The 19,999-nt window shown below is 57.5% G+C and overlaps 1 protein-coding gene and 1 long non-coding RNA gene across 3 annotated transcripts in view; one reads left to right on the top strand and one right to left on the bottom strand.

The window, feature by feature from the left end:
* Positions 1-3,642: 3,642 nt before the first annotated feature.
* LOC128934041 (uncharacterized) overlaps positions 3,643-19,999 on the top strand; it is a 207,620-nt gene continuing 191,263 nt past the window's right edge. The window contains exons 1-2 of the long non-coding RNA XR_008482812.1: positions 3,643-4,002; positions 4,043-4,488. This is a non-coding gene — a long non-coding RNA (uncharacterized LOC128934041). The remainder of the gene's footprint in view (positions 4,003-4,042; positions 4,489-19,999) is intronic.
* The window catches only part of PRKCB (protein kinase C beta), an 83,326-nt gene continuing 71,851 nt past the window's right edge, over positions 8,525-19,999 (bottom strand). Inside the window, exons 16-17 of one of the 2 annotated variants that reach the window (XM_054271275.1) lie at positions 19,581-19,721; positions 8,525-9,075 (exon numbers count right to left, since the gene is read on the bottom strand). In XM_054271275.1, coding sequence (XP_054127250.1) covers positions 8,923-9,075; positions 19,581-19,721 — 294 coding nt within the window. In that variant the 3' untranslated portion in view covers positions 8,525-8,922. Of the gene's footprint in view, positions 9,076-12,182; positions 13,766-19,580; positions 19,722-19,999 lie in introns of those variants that run through there. The other variant, XM_054271276.1, reaches the window with a different exon arrangement.

Genomic DNA, 19,999 nt, shown 5'->3' with positions numbered 1-19,999 from the left:
TTTTCCCAGGCCCTGGTCCTGAGCAATCCCGTGGGCACCGTGCAGGTGGCTCAGGGCACAGGGAAAGGCCGAGTTCTGTGGGACACCTGCCTCACACCGCCCCTGATGCTGCCAGCCCTGCCACAGCGCCTGACGCCAGCGCCCTGCCCGGCCCGCGCAGAGGCAGCAAAGATACCTCCCACCCACAGCTGAGGGGCTGCAAATTGCGTTGTGAGTGGGGGATTTTGCAGCCTTAATTGTGTTATTTTAACACAGCGTGTGTAGGTGTGAGCAGAGTGCACATGTACCGTTTCCTAGGCTTTGAACAAAGCGAGCTCAAACAGAAGCAAAGTCCATGTCAGATCGTGTTGGCCCCTGTGGGGCTGGAGGTGGGGACACCCCTGCACTCCTCTCCCTGCTCCATGAATGGGGTGTCAGCTCCAGCAGCGAGCTGGGAGCTCTGGGCTCCCCAGGGGTTTGCTGAGGTTTGGGACCAATGAGAATTTGGTGACCTTGGCGTCCTGCTCTGCAGCTCACACTGCAGGGTCACAGCCTGGCACCCTGACCAGGGCAGCCTGGGCTCTCCAGCTCCATCTCCATCTCCTCTTCCTGTTCCCTGCCCTGTCCATCGTCATCTCCTGCTCCAGGACCTGGACCCCACTGCACTGGGCAAAGTAGAAACACATAAAAAACCCAGCCCACACTGCAAAGATTGTACAACTCTTGCAAGAAAAAGGCTGTCCTTGCAGGCAAAAATGTCCTAACCCGAGTTCTGTTAGGCTTTGTCCTCCCAAATCCAGCGATGAAAGCTCTGCTGCATTTAAATTGGCAAAGTGACAGGAAGTCAGTAGTCAGAAATAATCCCTAGCTGGATTAGGTTTTTCCTTGAAGGAAGAGCGGCTGAGACAAGGCGAGTTTGGGTCATTAGCGATGCAGGGAGGTGCTCCAGCCCTGCCCAGCCTTCACTCCCTGCTCCCGGGGGCTGCGAGGGGATGAGGACTCCGGAGCCTTGGGCACATGTGCTCATCCTTCCCCACTCCCACGAGGGGATTATTTATATCTGCACCGCTTTGGAAGCGCTGGCTGCAATCCCCTGGCTCCAGCAGGGCTCCAGTGGTGAGGCCGGGCTGTCCCTGTGTGAGGAGCTGCCAGGGGTGCCAGCGATGCCACTCGTGCCACACCACCGGGCCCGTGGCACGAGCAGCTGGCTCAGTGCAATTCCCTACCAGCTCTGCTCTCCCTGCTGGATTTCCGACAGTTGAGCAGCAATAAAAATAGCAGGGCAGGAACAGAAATTCATTCTGATTAAGCCTCTTTATTCTGGGAGATGCTGGGGGAGCAGGGGTGGCCGTGTGTGGGCCGGCCCCACGCACCTTCCGGGCTTGGGCGGCCGCTCTGGCAGCAGCTGTGCCCAGATCCGGCTGTTTGCCCACACTTGTGATGTTCCCCCAGCGTTTTCCCCTCTGTGCTGGCACTGACTCCCTGACAGAGGGGCAGCCAGGTGGGGCTCAGTCCCTTCTCCCAGGGAACGAGGGACAGGACAAGGGAAACAGCCTCGATTTGTGCCAGAAGGTTTAAATTGGATATTTGGGGAAATTTCTTCACTGAAAGGGCTGCCAGGTGGCAGAGTCCCCACAACTGGAGGGGTTTAAAAGCCGTGCAGATGTGGCACAGGGGATCGTGGGGCAGTGGCGGCTCGGCAGTGCTGCAGGAGCAGTTGAACACGATGGGCTTAGAGAGCATTGCCAACCTGAGTCGTTCCATGATCCTTCCATTCCCTGGGCAGACAGAACAAGCAGAGGACATGGAAAGGGATGGCACAGGACAGCAAGCATTGTGGCAGTGCCCCTGGGCTCCCATGGCCAGCAGCTCCCCATCTTCCCAAAGAGAACCCCTTACCCAAGGTCAGACAGAGAGCAGCCCGTACATGGGATGGGTGGAAGGATGGACAGGGAACAAAGGCATCTGTGGGCAGTGGTAGCCCAGAGGCAATAAAAGAACAAATAGCAGAAGATTAAACCCATTCTGCAGTCAGGTCCAGCCGGACCACGCTGAGCCACGAGGAAAGGTTCGCTGCTGCTCCAGCCTGCCACAATTTAATTGATTTGATTTAAATCCTTTGAAGAAGAAGTGGATAAGGAATAATGAGGCAAACAGGATTGTAATGCAAATGAAAGAGATGAAAGATGGCTTCGGGGAGACGCTCTTGAAGGTCAGCGCCCAACGCAGAGCTGCTGCTGGTCACTCGGTCCGGCACTAACGAGGCTGCGTTCCCTGGTGCTTTGGTGGATGCAGGGATGGATCGGGACCAGGATGCCCGGCCTTTATCCCCTCGCTGCGGGCAGTGCTCCCTGCCGGCCACGGGAGGGTTCACCTGGTGCCAGGGGAGCCGCGCTCCTGCTGCCCGTGCCACGCTGGGTGAGCGCACCTCCTAATCGGGCTCCTCCAGATACTCCAATGGAGGCGCTAGCTTCAGAATTAATTAACTTCACTATCGAAAGCTGAGTCATTTGTCACAATGGTTTTGTCATTAGCTCCCATAATTAAGGAAAGTGTCACAAAACCAAATGTTTCACTTACACAAGCCAGGAGAGGCAAAGCGCAGGAGCGTTCCAACAGCGAGTCCGGGGAGGGGCTCAGCCAGGCACCCCAAATCCCTGCCTTGGCACCCCAAATCCCGGTCCCGGGCACCCCAAATCCCTGTCCTGGGCACCCCAAACCCCTGTCCTGGGCACCCCAAATCCTTGTCCTGGCACCCCAAATCCCAGTCCCGGGCACCCCAAACCCCTGCCCTGGGCACCCCAAACCCCTGCCCTGGGCTGGGGCTCGGGGGCACCCCAGGGCTGCCCAGCCCGGAGGAGATGCCAGGGGGTGCCCGCAGTGCCAGGGCTGGCTGAGCCGGGCATTTTCCCACTCCCAGGTGAATTGGGGTGTCCCTGGTGACCATCAGCCGCATGGGGTGGCAGAGACGAGGACATTTTGCTGGAAGCTTGGCTAACGTCCCCAAAAACGGGGGGAGAAGCCGCTCCCGACGCACTCACCCGGTTCCACACGGACACGAGCGGATTTCCTCGATGGGGACGGGCAGGGACGTGCAGGCTCTGCGGGGCTGGGCAGAGACTGGGGTGCACCGGGCCAGGAGCCCCCGCAGCCCCTGCGGGTACCAGGGGATCCCGGAGGGTCCCGACCCCTCTGCCCAACGCCCAGCGCTGCAGCCGCCCGGTGCCCGCAGCCCTGTGCCCACAGCCGTGCCCAGTGCGGTGCCCGCAGCCCTGTGCCCACAGCCCAGCCCGGTGCGGTGCCCGCAGCCCTGTGCCCACAGCCGTGCCCGGTGCCCACAGCCGTGCCCGGTGCCCCCAACCCCGCCCGGCTCCAGGGGCTGCAGCTGCTGCTCTGGGGGAGCCTCTCCGGCAGCTTTAGTAACTCATCAGCGGGCAATTAGCTGACAATTAACCCTCTGTCCCCTCCCCTCCGTGCCCCTTTCGGTGCCGCCTCCTCTCTGGGGCAGCTGCGCTCACTGACCGCTCCGGCCGCACAGCCGCGCAGGTTTTTGACCAAACCCCTGAAAATTCCCGGCATTTCCTGCTGTGCGGCCCCCCAGGACACCCCAACCCCACAGACCCCGGCTCGTGGGCAAAGGAAGCCAAGCTCTCAGGGTTTCTTTAAAATTAAATATTTTATTTTTTCATACATGCAGCAAATTGAATCAAGAGTATATGCCCATCTAAAAGGAGGTCTTCATGAGAACCGTTTGACAACACACAGCAGGTAGTCTAGGATGTAGAAAAGTCATCAAATACTTGCAGGTGAAATCAAATTCACAAACACAAACTCATCAACAATAAACATTTTCTCTTTTTTTTATTATTTTTTAATTTTTTTTCCCTCCTTGTTTTAACTGCCACTTTGAATGTGATCGGAAATAAAGAGCTCAGGCGACACTCCCATGCATGGAGCCAGAGGCTGTGCTCACACAGCTGCTCCTGCCCCAGGGCAGTGGGAGCAGGTCTGGGCACCCTGCAGGTGCCATCCCAGCAATCCCAGGTGCAATCCCACCCTGCAGGTGCCATCCCAGCCTCTGGCACGGCCCATCCGTGTCCTGTGCCCCAATGCCCTGGGCTCCTCCCGGGGTCACAGCTCTGGGACTCACAACCACCGGAGCACAGCACTGCCCTGCACTCACCTCCCCCTGCTGCCTGGGCTGGCCACTGCACAAACCCCCATTTATTCATTCATTAAATGGATTAATCAATCGATAGCTGCTTTGGTGATGCTCTCATGACGAGCAGGCTGCTCAGAGCCCCGGCAGGGCACACAGGCACAGCAGCAGCAGCAGCTCCCAGCCAGAACCAGTGGAGCTGTACCAGGAACAGGAGCTGGAGCTGCCCCAGAGCAGCAGCCAAGGGCTCAGCACAGCCCAGGGGCAGCTCTCTGACCCACCCTGTCCCAGGGAGAGCCTGGGCCCACTTACCTGTAGCACCGGGGAGTAATCCACGAGGGACAAAGCATGTGCCATCCTGTGCCTGTCCTGTCAGCTCAGCCCCTCCTCTGCCCTCCCCGGGGCTCTGGGTGCCCCTGTGCCACAGGAGACCCCTGCATCCCACTGAATGCAGAGCTGAGGCCCCCTCCCCTGCCATCCCACTGAATGCAGAGCTGGGGGCCCTCCCCTGCATCCCACTGAATGCAGAGCTGAGGCCCCCTCCCCTGCATCCCACTGAATGCAGAGCTGGGGGCCCTCCCCTGCATCCCACTGAATGCAGAGCTGAGGCCCCCTCCCCTGCCATCCCACTGAATGCAGAGCTGGGGGCCCTCCCCTGCATCCCACTGAATGCAGAGCTGGGGGCCCTCCCCTGCCATCCCACTGAATGCAGAGCTGAGGCCCCCTCCCCTGCATCCCACTGAATGCAGAGCTGAGGCCCCCTCCCCTGCCATCCCACTGAATGCAGAGCTGGGGGCCCTCCCCTGCATCCCACTGAATGCAGAGCTGGGGGCCCTCCCCTGCATCCCACTGAATGCAGAGCTGAGGCCCCCTCCCCTGCATCCCACTGAATGCAGAGCTGGGGGCCCTCCCCTGCATCCCACTGAATGCAGAGCTGAGGCCCCCTCCCCTGCCATCCCACTGAATGCAGAGCTGAGGCCCCCTCCCCTGCCATCCCACTGAATGCAGAGCTGGGGGCCCTCCCCTGCATCCCACTGAATGCAGAGCTGAGGCCCCCTCCCCTGCATCCCACTGAATGCAGAGCTGGGGGCCCTCCCCTGCATCCCACTGAATGCAGAGCTGGGGGCCCTCCCCTGCATCCCTTGCAGCTCCAGGTAGGGATTCCTTGGGCTGTCTCCACACACCTGAGGAGCACCTGGGCACTGGGCACCTGGGCTCTCCTGAGGCTCTGAGCATCCTCCCAGAGCTCTGCCTTCCCCATCCAACTGTGAGGATTAAATCATCAAATGACATAAAGAGTGACTCAAGTCCTGTCACTCTGCCCTTCCTTGGAGCAGTTCACACAGATCTGAGTGTCTGTGCAGGGCCAGCACATCCCACTGTACATCCCCCCACAGAAGATACAGGACATGTGGAAGTCTTGCAATAACTGTGGCAAGCAGCAGAATGGACAGCATCAGGAATGCTCAAGGTATGAGTCCTGAGAGGGGGACCTGGCACTGGCCCAGCTCGCCCTGGAGCGTGGATCTCAATCCCAAACTGCCTCCAAAGCTGCCTGGTGCCACCTCCCTGGTGCCACCTCCCTGGTGCCACGTCCCAGCCTCCCTGCAGGTCCCCTCCGAGCCACCTGCTCTGCTCAGCATCCAGCAGCGCCTGCTCCATGCACCAGTGTCACCCCAACAGACACAGCAGCTCCAGACACAAAGGTGTGACGGCCCCACAGCTGCTCCTGCACTGTGCCCCTCAGCCCCGAGACCTCCCAGCACATCCTGGGGGCACCCTCAGAGCCAAAGGTATGGAAATGAAGAACACTGACCACTGAAGTGATACAGATGCTGCAGCGGCAGCAGCAGGTTTGGAGTCACAGGAACACACATGCTCCGACGCAGCTGTGGTCTGCAGAGGATGGCCCATGTCCTCAGGGTGTGCCAGCCGGCCCCAGCCCCGACCCCTGGGCCTCGCCTGCTGCAGAGCCCCTCGTGAACCCCCTCCTGGATCTGGCACAATTTGCAGTTTTTCTGGGTTTGTTTGGGTTCCTCCAGCCCAGGGCAGGACCCGAGGCCACAGGCTCAGCCCTCACCCCCAGCAGGCCCAGGACAGTGCCCGTGGCTGGGTGACAGGGAGGGGACACTCATCCCCTGACAGCGCCTCAGCTGCTGGCAGCCTCTAGTTCTCAAGGAATCATTAAAAGAAAAAAATAATTTCCAAAGCTCGAGTTTCATGTTTATAAAAGATCTACAAACTAGAATTTCCTGTGTAGAATTCCTCATGATTGATAAAATCCCCCCCATCTCCCTGGGGCCTGGAGGAATGGCTGCATGCAGCAGAACCAGGGCTGGCTCAGAAAACCCTCCTGGGATTCTGCAAACCACTGTGGGCCGTGAGGGGAGCGGGGTGACAGGGCCTGGGGGATGCTCACCTGGGGCCCAGCCTCTGCCAACCCAACAGTCAGCCAGGCTCACCCACTGGCTGGCCACCGATGGGCAGTGCTCGCCTGTTCCTGCCCTCCTCTGCCTGCTCCTGCCTCTTCCTGCCCTCCTCTCCCTGTTCCTGCCTGTTCCTGCCTTCCTCTGCCTGTTCCTGCCCTCCTCTGCCTTCTCCTGCTCTCCTCTGCCTGCTCCTGCCCTCCTCTGCCTTCTCCTGCCCTCCTCTGCTTGCTCCTGCCTGTTCCTGCCCTCCTCTGCCTGCTCCTGCCTGTTCCTGCCTTCCTCTCCCTGTTCCTGCCTGCTCCTGCCCTCCTCTGCCTGCTCCTGCCTCTTCCTGCCTTCCTCTCCCTGTTCCTGCCTGTTCCTGCCTTCCTCTGCCTCTTCCTGCCTTCCTCTCCCTGTTCCTGCCTGTTCCTGCCTTCCTCTGCCTGTTCCTGCCCTCCTCTGCCTTCTCCTGCTCTCCTCTGCTTGCTCCTGCCTGTTCCTGCCCTCCTCTGCCTGCTCCTGCCCTCCTCTGCCTTCTCCTGCCCTCCTCTGCTTGCTCCTGCCTGTTCCTGCCCTCCTCTCCCTGTTCCTGCCTGTTCCTGCCCTCCTCTGCTTGCTCCTGCCTGTTCCTGCCCTCCTCTCCCTGTTCCTGCCTGTTCCTGCCTTCCTCTGCCTGTTCCTGCCCTCCTCTGCCTTCTCCTGCTCTCCTCTGCCTGCTCCTGCCCTCCTCTGCCTTTTCCTGCCCTCCTCTGCTTGCTCCTGCCTGTTCCTGCCTTCCTCTCCCTGCTCCTGCCTCTTCCTGCCTTCCTCTGCCTGCTCCTGCCCTCCTCTCCCTGTTCCTGCCCTCCTCTGCCTTCTCCTGCCCTCCTCTGCCTTCTCCTGCCCTCCTCTGCTTGCTCCTGCCTGTTCCTACTCTCCTCTCCCTGCTCCTGCCTGCTCCTGCCTTCCTCTCCCTGCTCCTGCCTGTTTCTGTCTGCTCCTGCCCTCCTCTGCCTGCTCCTGCCTTCTTTTGCCTGTATCCTGCCCTCTTCTCCTGGTTTCTGCCCTCCTCTGCCTACTCCTGCCCTCCTCTTCCTGCTCCTGCCTGCTCCTTCCTGGTCCTGCCTGTATCCTGCCCTCTTCTCCTGGTTTCTGCCCTCCTCTGCCTGCTCCTGCCCATTCCTGTCTGTTCCTGCCCTCCTCTGCCTGCTGCCTGCTCCTGCCCTTGTCTCCCTGCTCCTGCCTGCTCCTGCTCTTTTCTCCCTGCCCCGTCTCTCCTGCCCCTCCTGCCCCTCCCTGCTGTCCTCTCCTGCCCTCACCTGCCCACCCCTGCCTTCTCCCTCCTGTCCGTGCTCCTCCTTCCTGCTCCCGCCTGCCCCTGCCCTCCCGCACGCCACAGCTCTGCCTCACAAGCAGCTGCTGGAATTGTCTCTTCTCACTCAGAATTTTAAAAAATTATTACTGACTAAAACCCCCAGGAATTTGGTGGGAATCAGGGAAATCAAGATGTCTGTGAAATCCATGGGTTCGGAGCCTGGAAGAGAATAGCAGAGGGTGGAAAGTAGAAAAGTTTCCGTTATAAATAGCCCTCAGTGCAGCCCTTTGGTCTTGGGCGTGTTTTCAGTCGGTAAATTGTAAACCAAGAATATAAATGTGTTTTGTTTTGGCAGAATATTAATATCCTTTACAGAGCTGTTACATCTCAACAGCGTCTGTGAAAGATTTATGCGAGTGCTGACAGAGCGTATCAAAACTGCAAACTGTTCCAGATGTTACAAAAACCCCCCACCTCTCACTTAGAAAAAGGTTTGCTCTGATTTACAAGAACTGGCACGGGCGTGGTTGGGACTCGCGATGCCCGAGGCGGGGAAGGCAGGTGGTGGGAGCTGGGCTGACCCTATGGACAATGCATTGGGAAATAGAGGTCTAGAAGCAGATTTTTCCACACTGATCAAATATATCCATGTCTTGAACAAAAGGCTCCTCTAAGACAAGCTCACACTCATCGCAAGCTTCAGCACAACGCTTTAAGCGATCAACCATGCTTAGCATTCCACAGCAACGCTTTGGGACTAGCTGGGCCACCGGGATCTCAGCGTCCCGCTGCGAAAATTACAGAGACCGTAGCGGTTTGGTATATTTCTGTTTAAAAACTCTATTAGTCACCACCAACTATAGTTCCTAGAAGTATCACTGACCGGTAACTGGCACCCCGGACACTCCGGCTAGGGAAGCCAAGCTAGCGAGTGGCACGGACACGGAGAGGCTCCGGGGAGAAGCGGCCGGCGTGTTGGGCGGGAGGGGACGTGTGTCTGCACTGCTAATCCCGGAAGACTAGTGTCCTATGTACAGGGCCACCTGGCGAGGGACAGCGAGGACGGGGCTGCGCCGCGACTACACGTTAATGACAAACTCGGGGTTGGTGTAGGAGAAGCCAGCAAACTCGTTCTGGTCCAAGTTCATGATGAAGAGTTTGTCCGTGGGCGTCAGCTCCACCGGCTGCCGGGTGAACTCTTTGTCGAAGTTGGAAGTGTCGCGTTTGTCCTTCTGTTAAACGGAAAGCACAGAGTTAAACTGGGGAAGGAGCGAGCCACCAGAGGGGACAGCACCACCAGAGGGGACAGCACCACCACAGGTGACAGCACCGGGGCTGTCCCCAGGGAGCTGCACTGTCCCAGCACTCCACACTCCACGCTGTTTCTCAAGCTGCCCCCGAGCAGGAACTCACAGCCCTGTAGAACAGAAGCAGCCCCGCACCAGCAGCAGGAAGAGGAGAACACCAGTTTAACACGCCTGAAACACACGAGCAGGACACAGAGGGACAGGTGAGAGCCGTGGTGGGAAGGGAGCATCCCTCCTGTCCTGTTTGCTGAGGGAGAGAGAGAGCACGGAGCAGATCTCAGCATGCAGAACCCCCACTGCAACCAGAGCCCGGCACTGCACAGGAGGAAGGAGCCTGGAGGAAGCAACATGCCTCGAAATGGCAGCAACAGTCACTACCATGTCAAAATCTGCACAAAATAATCAGCTGTAAGAGCTCTTTCTGCTTTAAGCTTGATTTTTGAATGATGCCGTGATATGGTGTTAAGCAACACTGGTTCATTCATGGAGGATGTGATTTGCTCCAGGGTTGTACAGAGAGAAAACACACAGCACTTCAAAACCTCTGAGAAGGAAAATTCCACATATGCAACATTTCCTCCTTGCAATTTCTTAAGGAGAACAACTTTGCAGCTACACCCAAGCCAAAAAAGGGAAAGAAAGGACGTTAGTGTCAGGATTAGCACTGGGAACCTGCTATCAGCACTGCGGAGCCAGCGCCGGGAGCGCGTGGGCTGCTCCTCCAAAGCCTGCAGATCCCAGAGCGCCTGCCTCGGGGCTGTCCTGCTGTGGGAGGGGACACAGCCATGGCTGGGGGGTGACTGAGCACTGAGGGTACAGCACAAGCACCCCAGGCCCTTCACCCACACTGACCGGTGGTGGAGGGACACTGGCAGCCAGGAACTGGCTCTGCTCTGCTCGTTACCAAAGCCAAAGAGACAAAAGGCTTCTCCAGCCCTTCTTCCATGTCCCTACACAGGAGAGACCCCAGCTCCCTGCTGGAGGTGACCTTCCCCTTCTGTGATACAGGTAGGACCCTGCCAGCCTTGTAGAAACTTGCATTTGTTTTCTGTTTTTCCCAGACTTTGCATTTGAAGTGTGGCCCCACCATGCCAGGCCCTCGCTGGGCTCTGCTGCACCAGGATTTCCAGCCCTGGATGAATCTGCCAGCTTGAACTGAGGAAAGTGACTGTGGGGGTCCTGCACCCCATCCCACCCCCATGGCTGAGCTCCCACTGGCAGGACAGATGCTGTGTCCCTCCTGCAGCCCCTCCTGGGCCACTGGGGCACCTTCATCCTCGAGCAGGAGCACGGCCAGAACACCGAGCCAGGTCTTCCTGCCAGCCTGGACAGGCCAGGGGCACCACACTGCAGCTGGATTGAGCCCTGGGAGATGAGCCAGCAGTGCATCAGGACCTCGGGGGTGCTGCAGATTCCACTGCCCCAGCAGACATCCCATCAGGATGCCTTCAGCCTCGGGGAGGAAGATCAGGAAAAGCCAAGGACGATGGAGCAGAGACGAGGTGGGAAGAAAACAGGTCTGGATGGAGCTCGAGGAGCCCAGAGAGGAGAAGCAGAAGAGGCAGGAGGAGAGGCAGGCTGTGGCTGTGCTGTCAGGCTGTGAGCACAGGGAGATGCTCCACAGGGCACCGGTATTTGTGGCTCCCAGCCGGGCCCTGGGCACCAAGGTCCCTCCAGGGCACCTCTCTCCACCACAGAGAAGGAAAGAGATGTGGATTCGGGGCATAGAGCAGGAGCAGGGAGCAGACAGGGTGTCAGGGTCAGCTTCAGGTGCAGAGTTCTGCAGGCAAAGGGTGAAGCAGTGGGAATGTGAGGACAAGCCCACCTCGATGGCAGCAGGGTGCCCCAGGGTGCTCCCTGGCCGTGGCTGTGCTCGGGGTCTGTCTGTGGAAAGTTGTCCAAGGCTCCTGGAGAGTGCTGAGATGGTTCCTGAAGGCCACATCCATCCAAAGCATCGTGGGCAAGGACAGCACTGTCCTACCAAGCCAGGAGCTTCTCCTGAGCAGGAAAGCTTTGGGATGCTGCAAAGGGAATGACACATCCACATGTGACTGGTGCAGGCTGCCACCGTGGTCCCCAGCCCTCGGGAGTGCTCAGCCTGGGAGCCCTGGAGTGGGAAAAACCTCCTGCTGCTGCTTTGGGCAGCAGAAAGCTCTGGGAGAGGCTGCAATGAGCCCGGGAGGGGGCTCAGGGCAGCCCACTCCCCTGCACTGCCCCCTCCAGCAGCCCCCACTCCTTGGGGCCTTGGCTGGAGGCTGAGCACAGCAAAGTGTGAGTTTGCTGGAATCTTACCTCGAATTCTGCCTGAACTGGTGGCAATTTGGCCTCTGTCAAGATGATGAACAACCTCTCTGGGAGCAGGCAGGGAACGGCTGTGCGGGTCTCACGGAGAGAGGGGAGCGCAGGGGACAATCAGGGCTGACAGTGCCTCCGGTGATGGGCAAACTGACTCTGGGAGGTGGTGAGGGGCACAGCAGGAGCACAGCGAGGAGCACAGCGCGGTGGCATGGTGGTGACACAGTGCGGTGGTGGCACGATATGCTGGTGACACTGTGCGGTGGTGGCGCGGTGTGGCACAGCTGGGGTCCCTCTGCCCGTGGCACTGTGCCCAGGTAGGGCTGGCCCGGAGCAGGATCTCTGCCTGGCCCAGGGATGGGGATCCTGCCACGGAGCCCCCTCTCCACGGCAGAGCTCCAGCAGCTCCCACCGACGGTCGGGACCTCTCGGAACAACCTTGCAGCGTACGAACTTGGCAGCGGCCGATTCCCAGAGGCAGCAGGGAGGTTCACAGCAGCCTGTAATCCCTCTTTAGATGGAAGTGCCAATCGCTTCTAACGAGTGCTCCTGGGAGAGCGGGCAGGGATGGATGGATGGATGAGTCACACCAGGCTCTGCAGCTCGGGGAGTGCGAGGCGGTGCCAGGGATGCGCTGTGCTGACCCTGGACCGTCCTTCCTGCCGTGTCCTCTCCTCCGACCGTCCTTCCTGCCGTGTCCTCTCCTCCGACCGTCCTTCCTGCCGTGTTCTCACCCTGGACCGTCCTTCCTTCCATATCCTCAGCCCGGACCGTCCTTCCTGGTCTCACCCACACCACCAGCTCCTTCCCTGGCCGTGTGGAGCCCGGAGCAGTGGGCGCTGCTGCAGGAGGCTGTGGGCAGTCGCTCCCTCCCAGATGATGCTTCCAGCACATCCCAGCTCGGATTTTGGGGACAAACAGAGGAAAAACGAGGAGCGGCTCCACCGCCGCCACTGAGCCAGCAGCATCCCCCAGCAGCCAGGGCGGCTTCCAGCCCCGGCTGTCAGCAGGAATCACCTGGCTGAACTGCAGAAACTCGTTATTGCCAAACACAGGCAGGTTTCTGGGGCGGGTTTTCTTTCTTTTTATTTTATCATCGGTATCAGAAAAAAACAAATTGGCACATTACAAATCAAGCAGATTGATACAGTGACAGCCCACGAACACCTGCAAGGGTATAAAAGGAAGCAGTGTGATTGTTGTCCTTTGAAGAGAAACTCACCCTTCCCGAAATGTTTCCTTTGATGCCAGAAACAAAACTCGGGCCATTTTAAGGACAGAAGTACCCGTTGAAACAAGCTTCTTTACACCCTTCATCAGAATTCACAATACTGGTCAGAGTTAAGTACCTCCCATTACGGTCAATACCATTTTTGACACATTTAAAGCACAGGTAACAAACTCCATCAATGGCTTTGGCATTTGAGAAGAAGAAAAAGCTTTGCTATGGAATGGATGTTGGTGGTGTTTACTAGGGTGACCAAGGGTTCAAAGGCAGCTCTTCCAAATTTCCCATTTACCACGGGATGTTTGCTTTGATTTTAAAAAATGATACTTAGAAGCTGCACAATCAGGAGAAATCTCTGCCAAGGGCAGCTCTGCCTTCCCCAATAACTTATCCCACTGCTGGGGACCCAGCCTGCCCAAAGCATCTGTGCAGGGAAGGGGAGCTGTGCTGGGGCTGGACACACAGCAGGACACGGCCAAAAGGGAGCCAGAACCAGCACCTTGGCTCTCCTGAGCTTTTGGGAGGAGAGACTCTGGGGAATGGTCTCATTAAAAACACTTATTGCCACTAAGGCTGAGAAGGCTAAATATTGAATTTTCATGGTTATTTCAAAGACTAGAAAAAGGAAAGAGCAGAAATTAAAGCACATGATGAAGGGATTTCTCCCAGTTGTCACCACGTCTCCGTTTCTGTTGTCACCCACTGAGCAGTTTGCATTTTCTCCAAACAAAACGTTACAAAAGCCCATTTGCAGCATTTCTTGCACATCACTCCCCTCCAGCGACACCCCAAAGAACAGGAAGACACTTGAGACATGGTCACTCTAGTAAGGAACTAAAGCAAGCCCATGGATGCGAGTTCTGCAATGGAATGTGTCACCACAACGGCAGCTGGGACACGATGAAGACGCGGGGATGAGATCTGCACAGCAGCTTAGCTCTTGGCTTGAGGCTTAGAAAACTCTGAGTTAACAAAGGAAAATCCTTCGAATTCTGACTGGTCAATGTTCCCGACGACTTCCTGGTCGGGAGGAGTTAGCACGGGCGGGTGCCGGGTGAAAAACCGGTCGAAGTTTTCAGCATTGCGTCCGCACTAGGGGAGGAGAAAAGAACGGAGGTGGGTGGGGCGGGGAAAGGGGCAGAGCACACCTGGGTAGTCATGGGGGCACGGCATGGCATGGCATGGCACGGCATGGCACGGCACAGCCAGGGCCAGCTAATCCCGCTGTGCCACGGAATGAATGCAGCAGGAATGAGATGGGCTGCGATGGCTCACGGGGCTCCTGCCCACACACACCTGGCACCTGCCCACAGGTGGGCATCCCCCCTTCCCAGGGGGTTTCCAGAGCAGGGGGTTCCCATCGAGGCTGGACTGCTCAGAGGTTTGCTCCTGCTTGAGGAGAGGAGAGGAACCATCCCTGGCCAGGCTGGACAGGGTTTGGAGCAGCCTGGGGCAGGGGAAGGTGTCCCTGCCATGACTGGATGGGATTTAAGGTCCCTTCCAACCCAAACCAGTTGGGATTCCGTGGTTCTGATTCCCAGGGCTGTCCCTGCCCTACAGCCCAGTCAGACCACAATAGTCCACAGCCTTATGGCCCCAGGGGTGCCAAAACCTGATTTAATTTCCTTAGCTATCAAAACACGGGTGGTGCAGCTTCCCAGGCTGCAAACCCTGATTTAAGGGAATAACAACAGCTGGGATCAGGTGGATGCCCGGACACTGCACAGCCACAGACCAGGCTCCATCGCTGCCCGTCACCCCCGTGTCACATCCCCACGGCTGGCACAGGGCTGGCCACTGTCCCTCCTGTCACACACAGCTCAGGCAGCAGCTCCCAGTTCCCCCAGGCCTCTCTCCCAGTCCCCCAGGGAGAACACACGCTCCAAGTGCTGCCACAATTTTTCCTGGGCATTTAACTTGCATTTGTTAAGTAAACAGATTTGCATTTTTAATAAACATCAGACTAAACGTAATAAAATATTAATGACAAATACACGCAGAAGTCGATGTTTCCCAATTCCTTCCTCTGCTCAGGGCTTTCAGGGAAGACAACATGAATATCCATCAGCCTCTGATGGGCTGCTCCTGTGGCAGCTCCTGAATGTCCTTATAGCACCAAGTGAGACCCTTGCTCTCAAACCTGTACACAAAGCTCAGGGACAATGTTTGAGTGGATTTAACCCCAGCTCCAGCCCCTCCAGCATTGAAACCATGGTACCCTTGCCTTGGTAGCACCACATCTTTACATTTCTAGTCTGGCTTGGTTAAACTCCAAGGTCTGAGCTCAGCAGGGCTGGACCCAGCAGAGGTCAGTGCACACCCAGAGCCCCCCAGGGTCCCCCAGAGCCCCCCAGAGCCCCCAGCCCCATTGCCATCCCCAGCCAGCCCCAGTGCAGACAGGCAGGGCAGCCCACGTGCTGTGTCTGACAGCCCTGCCTTTGCCTTGTGGCTACAGAGAAATCTGCTGCCTTAGGGAAAAAAAATAAAAATAAAATAAAACCAAACCAGCAACCCCCTCAGAAGGATTGGAAAATTAATCCTGATGAGAGGCTGCCAGTTATTGCAATAGGAAGAACAAATATATTTTAATATGCATATTGGCAAGACAGGATTTCTCACTATCACGCGATGAGGGAAGAATATGTGGATGGAAAATTTGAAAAGTTGCATCTGCCCATGGTATTTCCTGCCCTGCTGTGTGGAATTTATGGGCTTTGTGTTTGGATGCAGATAAAATGGATGGGTAAATTCAATACCTTAAAGTTGGAAACTGCCTTTGAGTTTCTAGAGGGCACATCCCAGCCCAAGGCCTGGAGGAGGGGAGTGCCAGGCTCCAGGTCTGGCCCAGCCTGGTGAGGGGAGCAGGGAGGATCGTGCTGCTCAATCCCACTGCTCCAGGCAGGAATGGCCACTGTCTGCACGGGCACCTTCCTTACAGCTTCCCAAACCGAGCTCCTGCTCAGTGGACACAGATGCCACATGAAATTTTACATTTATCTAAAGCCATCTAGTGAGAAATTGTGCTCATTTTAGTGTGGCATTAACGTGCAGGCATCACTCCATCCTGCCTGGAGAAAGGGGAAGGCTGGGAATTTATCTTACATAAATCCCGGTGTGTCCTGCCCAATATTTATAGCCAGCACAGAACGGCTTTTCCTCCTGAGCTGCAGAAATAAACCTGTCAGCTCCAGAGATGGCCTTGTATTTAATCACCTCCCTGCCTGGTTTCAAATAGAGACAAAAGGCACAATAAAATATTTGCCATTGATCCCTGGGCTGCAGTCAAGGACCACCGGGAGCTGAGGATGCTGCTGCCCCCCACCCTCACTCCGTGCCAAGGGGAGATGCTCACACCCTGGATGTCCCAGGGTTTGGTCCCAAACTGTGGCACAGCCACAATCTCACTGGCTTTGCAGGCACCTCCTGGGCCAGTCTGACCTTCCTGGGGCTGCTCTGGCTCCTGCTGCACCCTGGGCAGGACCAGGGCTCTCCTGGCAGTGCCATTTAGGGGAATTTGGGTGACAGCAGGACCCTGGGGGTGCCTGTGCTGGTCAGTGGTGCCTTTCACTGTGTCTGCCTCAGTTTGGGATGCTGCAGCTCATCCCTTTATCCCTGCTGCTCTCAAAGGGAGCATCCAGTGCTCCTGGCGCGGGACCATCCCTCTGCCAGGGAAAAGCCAAATTTCTGCACTGAAAACAGAGGCTGGAGAGTCTGGGAAATCCCAAAGTCTTTACAGGGCCCTGGGTCTCCCAGAGCAAACCCTGGCTGGATTACCTGAGGTGTTTAACCTCAGCACATCCACCTGCCCAATGTCAGCCCCTCAATCCTTAAATCCCATCTAATTAGGAAATCACTTGTGCAAACATCAGAACTCACCCTGCGCAGGCTGGACTAAGGCTACAAACCCCTGTGCATGGAGCTGGTGTTTTCACACATCCAGGTCTGTAAGTGGCCTTTCAGTAATAATTAACTCCGAGCAGTTAGGGGGAAATTAATTTATGCAATTAAAAATTATTAGATTAAAAGCCATTTTTTTAACCCCCCGTGCTGTTGTGAATAATCCTGGGCTCTGCTGTGTGATTTCGGTGCTTTCAAAATGAGACTTTTCAAATCACTAGGCTTTATGTAAAGTAAAGGAGTAATTAGATACCAAAAACAATAATTATCTCAACGAGAGACACGGAGAGCAGGGAAGTGTAAACACACTCCCAGGGTAGCTGCAGACCCAGGAAAGGAATTGTTATGCACCAGCCAGAGCAGGGAGCAGCCAAGCAGAGCCCCACGTCAGAACCACCAAAGACAAGCCAGCCCCCGATCTGTCTTGTTCCTGACTCTGTGATAAAGGTTAATCAAGCACAAAGCAACACAGGAGCTCCTGGGAATTGAGGAATTGGCTCTGAGCTGCGGCCAGGAGCCTCCATCCACTGCTGTCGGTGGGAAATGATGGAGCTTTGGGCAGGGATCCACGGCAGCAGCGCTGGGCAGGCACTGAGAGCCCCCCAGGACCCCCTGAGCCCCCACCCCAAAGTGCAGAGGGGCCCCAGCAGCACAGGGATGTGCCCAGAGGAGCTGTGGCTGCTGCTGCAGGGGCACAGGGGGCTCTGTGGGACCAGGAGGGGCTGGGGAGCTCCCAGCTCACATCAGACATGGACTCATGGTGCTTCTGAGGAGCAAAGTGAGCATGGAGACAATATGGGGAGCTGAGCCCCCAGCTCACATCAGACATGGACTCTGAGGGGCAAAATGAACCTGGACACAACCTGGATGGGGCTCTGCTCCCCTTGGCTGGTGCTCCCAGGGCTGAGCATGCCCTGCAGAAGGGCAAGGCTGGGGACAGCAGCTGGGGGCTGACTCCCAGCCCTCATTTGCATCTCACTCCTTATTTTGAAGCTCTGGATACAGACAATTACTGCAGCCTGACCTTTACAGATGCTAACTATGAAAAAAATAAAAGGAAAACAAAACAGCCTCAAGCCAAGGAGAAGAGCCAGGCCAGCACCAGCCCTGTGCGCAGCAGCACTTGGCCCTGGTGTGGCCACCACAGGTCACAAACACTGGGGCACATGTCCCCTGTCACCCCAAACCCTCCCTGCAGTGCCCAAGCCCCACTGCCATCCCTGCTGCTCTGCCCTGTGCTGGCACCAAAGAAAGAGCTTTTCCCAGCACTGCAGGAGAAATATCAGCTATCAGCAGGTACCTGAGTTGTCTTAATCCTCCCTAAATCCCAAATCAGCTGCAGTTAATCTCCCTGTCCTATCACACAGGGAATTTTCCGGGTGCCAGCCGCCGGGGGAAGCGACAGCCGGCAGCTTACACCAGGGCTGGTGTCACAGGGATTTCGAGAGGAAGGAGACATCTAAAACAGGACAGAATTTGCACAGTTTAAAGCAGCAGAGCAGTAAGAAAGGGCTCTTGATGGAATTCAGTGGCTTTTCAGTGTAAAGCAGCAAGCACCAACGCTGTGCCCCTGCGCAGGGCAGGCAGTGACACTGGGAAGGAAGAGAGAGATGGCAGGAGGGGACACAGCAGCAGCAGCTTCACTGGGAAATGGGCACAGAGGTGGGAGATGGCAGCAGCTGTGGGTTCAGGACAGAGGACTTGTGCAGAACGACCCCATGGTGCCCCTTCAGTGAATCCAGGTGTGGACCAGGATCCCTCCACAGCTGGAGCTCAGGGATCCCCCCTTGTACCTCAGCACCCCTGGCGCAAGGGTCAGATCCCAGCCCCAGACAGCAAATCAGGGGGGCACAGACAGCCCCAAGCACCTCCACACTGCTGATAGCTCGATATCAGAGTTACAGCTCTCCCAGCAATGCTGCTCCTGCAGGGTCCATGCCCTGAGGGTCCCTCCCCTCCAGGGCAAGGCAGCAGGCAGCCCCCAGACCCCTGTGCTGCCCACCCTGTGTGCCCCCACTCCCAGGCAGGAGGGAGAGCAGCACATTGCCCTCGGAGGGGGCACAGCTCACACTGTGAGGGCAGCTCTGAGCCAAGGGCAGCACCATGAGCTCCCTGCAGAGGCTCCACTGCCAGCACTGAACCTGCCAAAAAACACCTGCCTGAAATTCAAACATCAGCCCCAAACACAGGGCAAGGGGCAGCTCTCCAGGCCAGCACCCCTGCCCAGCCACCACAGGGGTGTTCCATCCCAGCTGGATCAGGAAAGGAGCTGTGGGAGGGAAAACCCTGCTGGAGCAGAGAGGCACAGAGAGAGAGCAGAGCTGAAGGCACCCAGCACCCTCCACCAAAGGAGCTCCCACTCCACGTTCTCCCTGAAAGCAGAGTTTTCCAAGCACCAAAGGGGCCCTCAAAGGAGCAGGGTATCTGTAAAGCAGAGGAAAAGCAGAGCTGCAGAAGGCTGTTATGGGCACAGGGACGGAGGCTGCAGGTGAGCACACAGAGCATTCCTGAGCTCTGAGCTGGCCTGGGAGGATGGATTCAGGATTAATGTCCCCACACTGACCACAAATAGCAGCCATGAGAGCAGATCCAGTGGGGACCCAGCTCTCTGTGAAACAGCAGAGCCCAGCTGGGGCACTGCAGACAACAGCACCCAGGGCAGGCACGAGAACAGACCAAGCCTTGAGCGCCTGGAGCCCCACAGAGACTCTGCTGTGACCCTGCCAGTCCCCAGTGACAGAGAGAAATCCAGGCAGGGACATCCCTGCTCCTGTGTGCACATAAGGGCGGGGAGAGCAAAGGGACAACACGGGGCCAGGCAGAGTTTGGGGCACAGAGCAGCACCAGGGGCAGGGACACCCACACTGGGGCTCGGTGGGGGGACACAGCAGTGGGACAGGGGGGGACCCGGGAGTGGGACTCTGGGGGACACGGCAGTGGGAGAGGGGGGGACCTGGCAGTGGGACAGTGAAGGACCCAGCAGTGGGACAGGGGGACCCAGCACACTTACAGCCTTTGGCTTGAAGGGGGGCTGGATCTCCTTGCGCTCCAGCTTGTCCCAGTCGATGTAGCGGAAGAAGGCGTGCTCCTTGATGTCCCGCTCCCCCTCGGGGCCGCAGCCCAGGCGCTTGGCAGGGTGCTTGGTCATCAGCTGGGGACAGGAGGCAGCACACAGTCACAGCTGTCCCGCTGCCCCCCAGAATGTCCCCTCTGGACATCCCACATCAGGGTCCCACCTCCTCCAGGTGCATTGGGGCTCCAAGGAGAGGAGGACACTGAGGAAGGAGCTGGAGTGACTCAGGGCCAGGGCAGGCTGACAGCGCTTTATGAGAGCAGACTGTGCAGATGGCAGGTACACGAGCACTGGCAGGATGGGCACATCCCCTTCCCGTCTGGGAATGGAACTGGTTTGCCAAGGAACATCCCCGG

The sequence above is a fragment of the Melozone crissalis genome, unplaced genomic scaffold (genome assembly GCF_028551555.1).
Source record: "Melozone crissalis strain CALT ecotype California unplaced genomic scaffold, PUWL_Pcris_2 ptg000012l_1, whole genome shotgun sequence".
Classification (NCBI taxonomy): domain Eukaryota; kingdom Metazoa; phylum Chordata; class Aves; order Passeriformes; family Passerellidae; genus Melozone; species Melozone crissalis.
The sequence above is the reverse complement of the archived record's forward strand: the minus strand, read 5'-3'. Positions and strand labels throughout refer to the sequence as shown.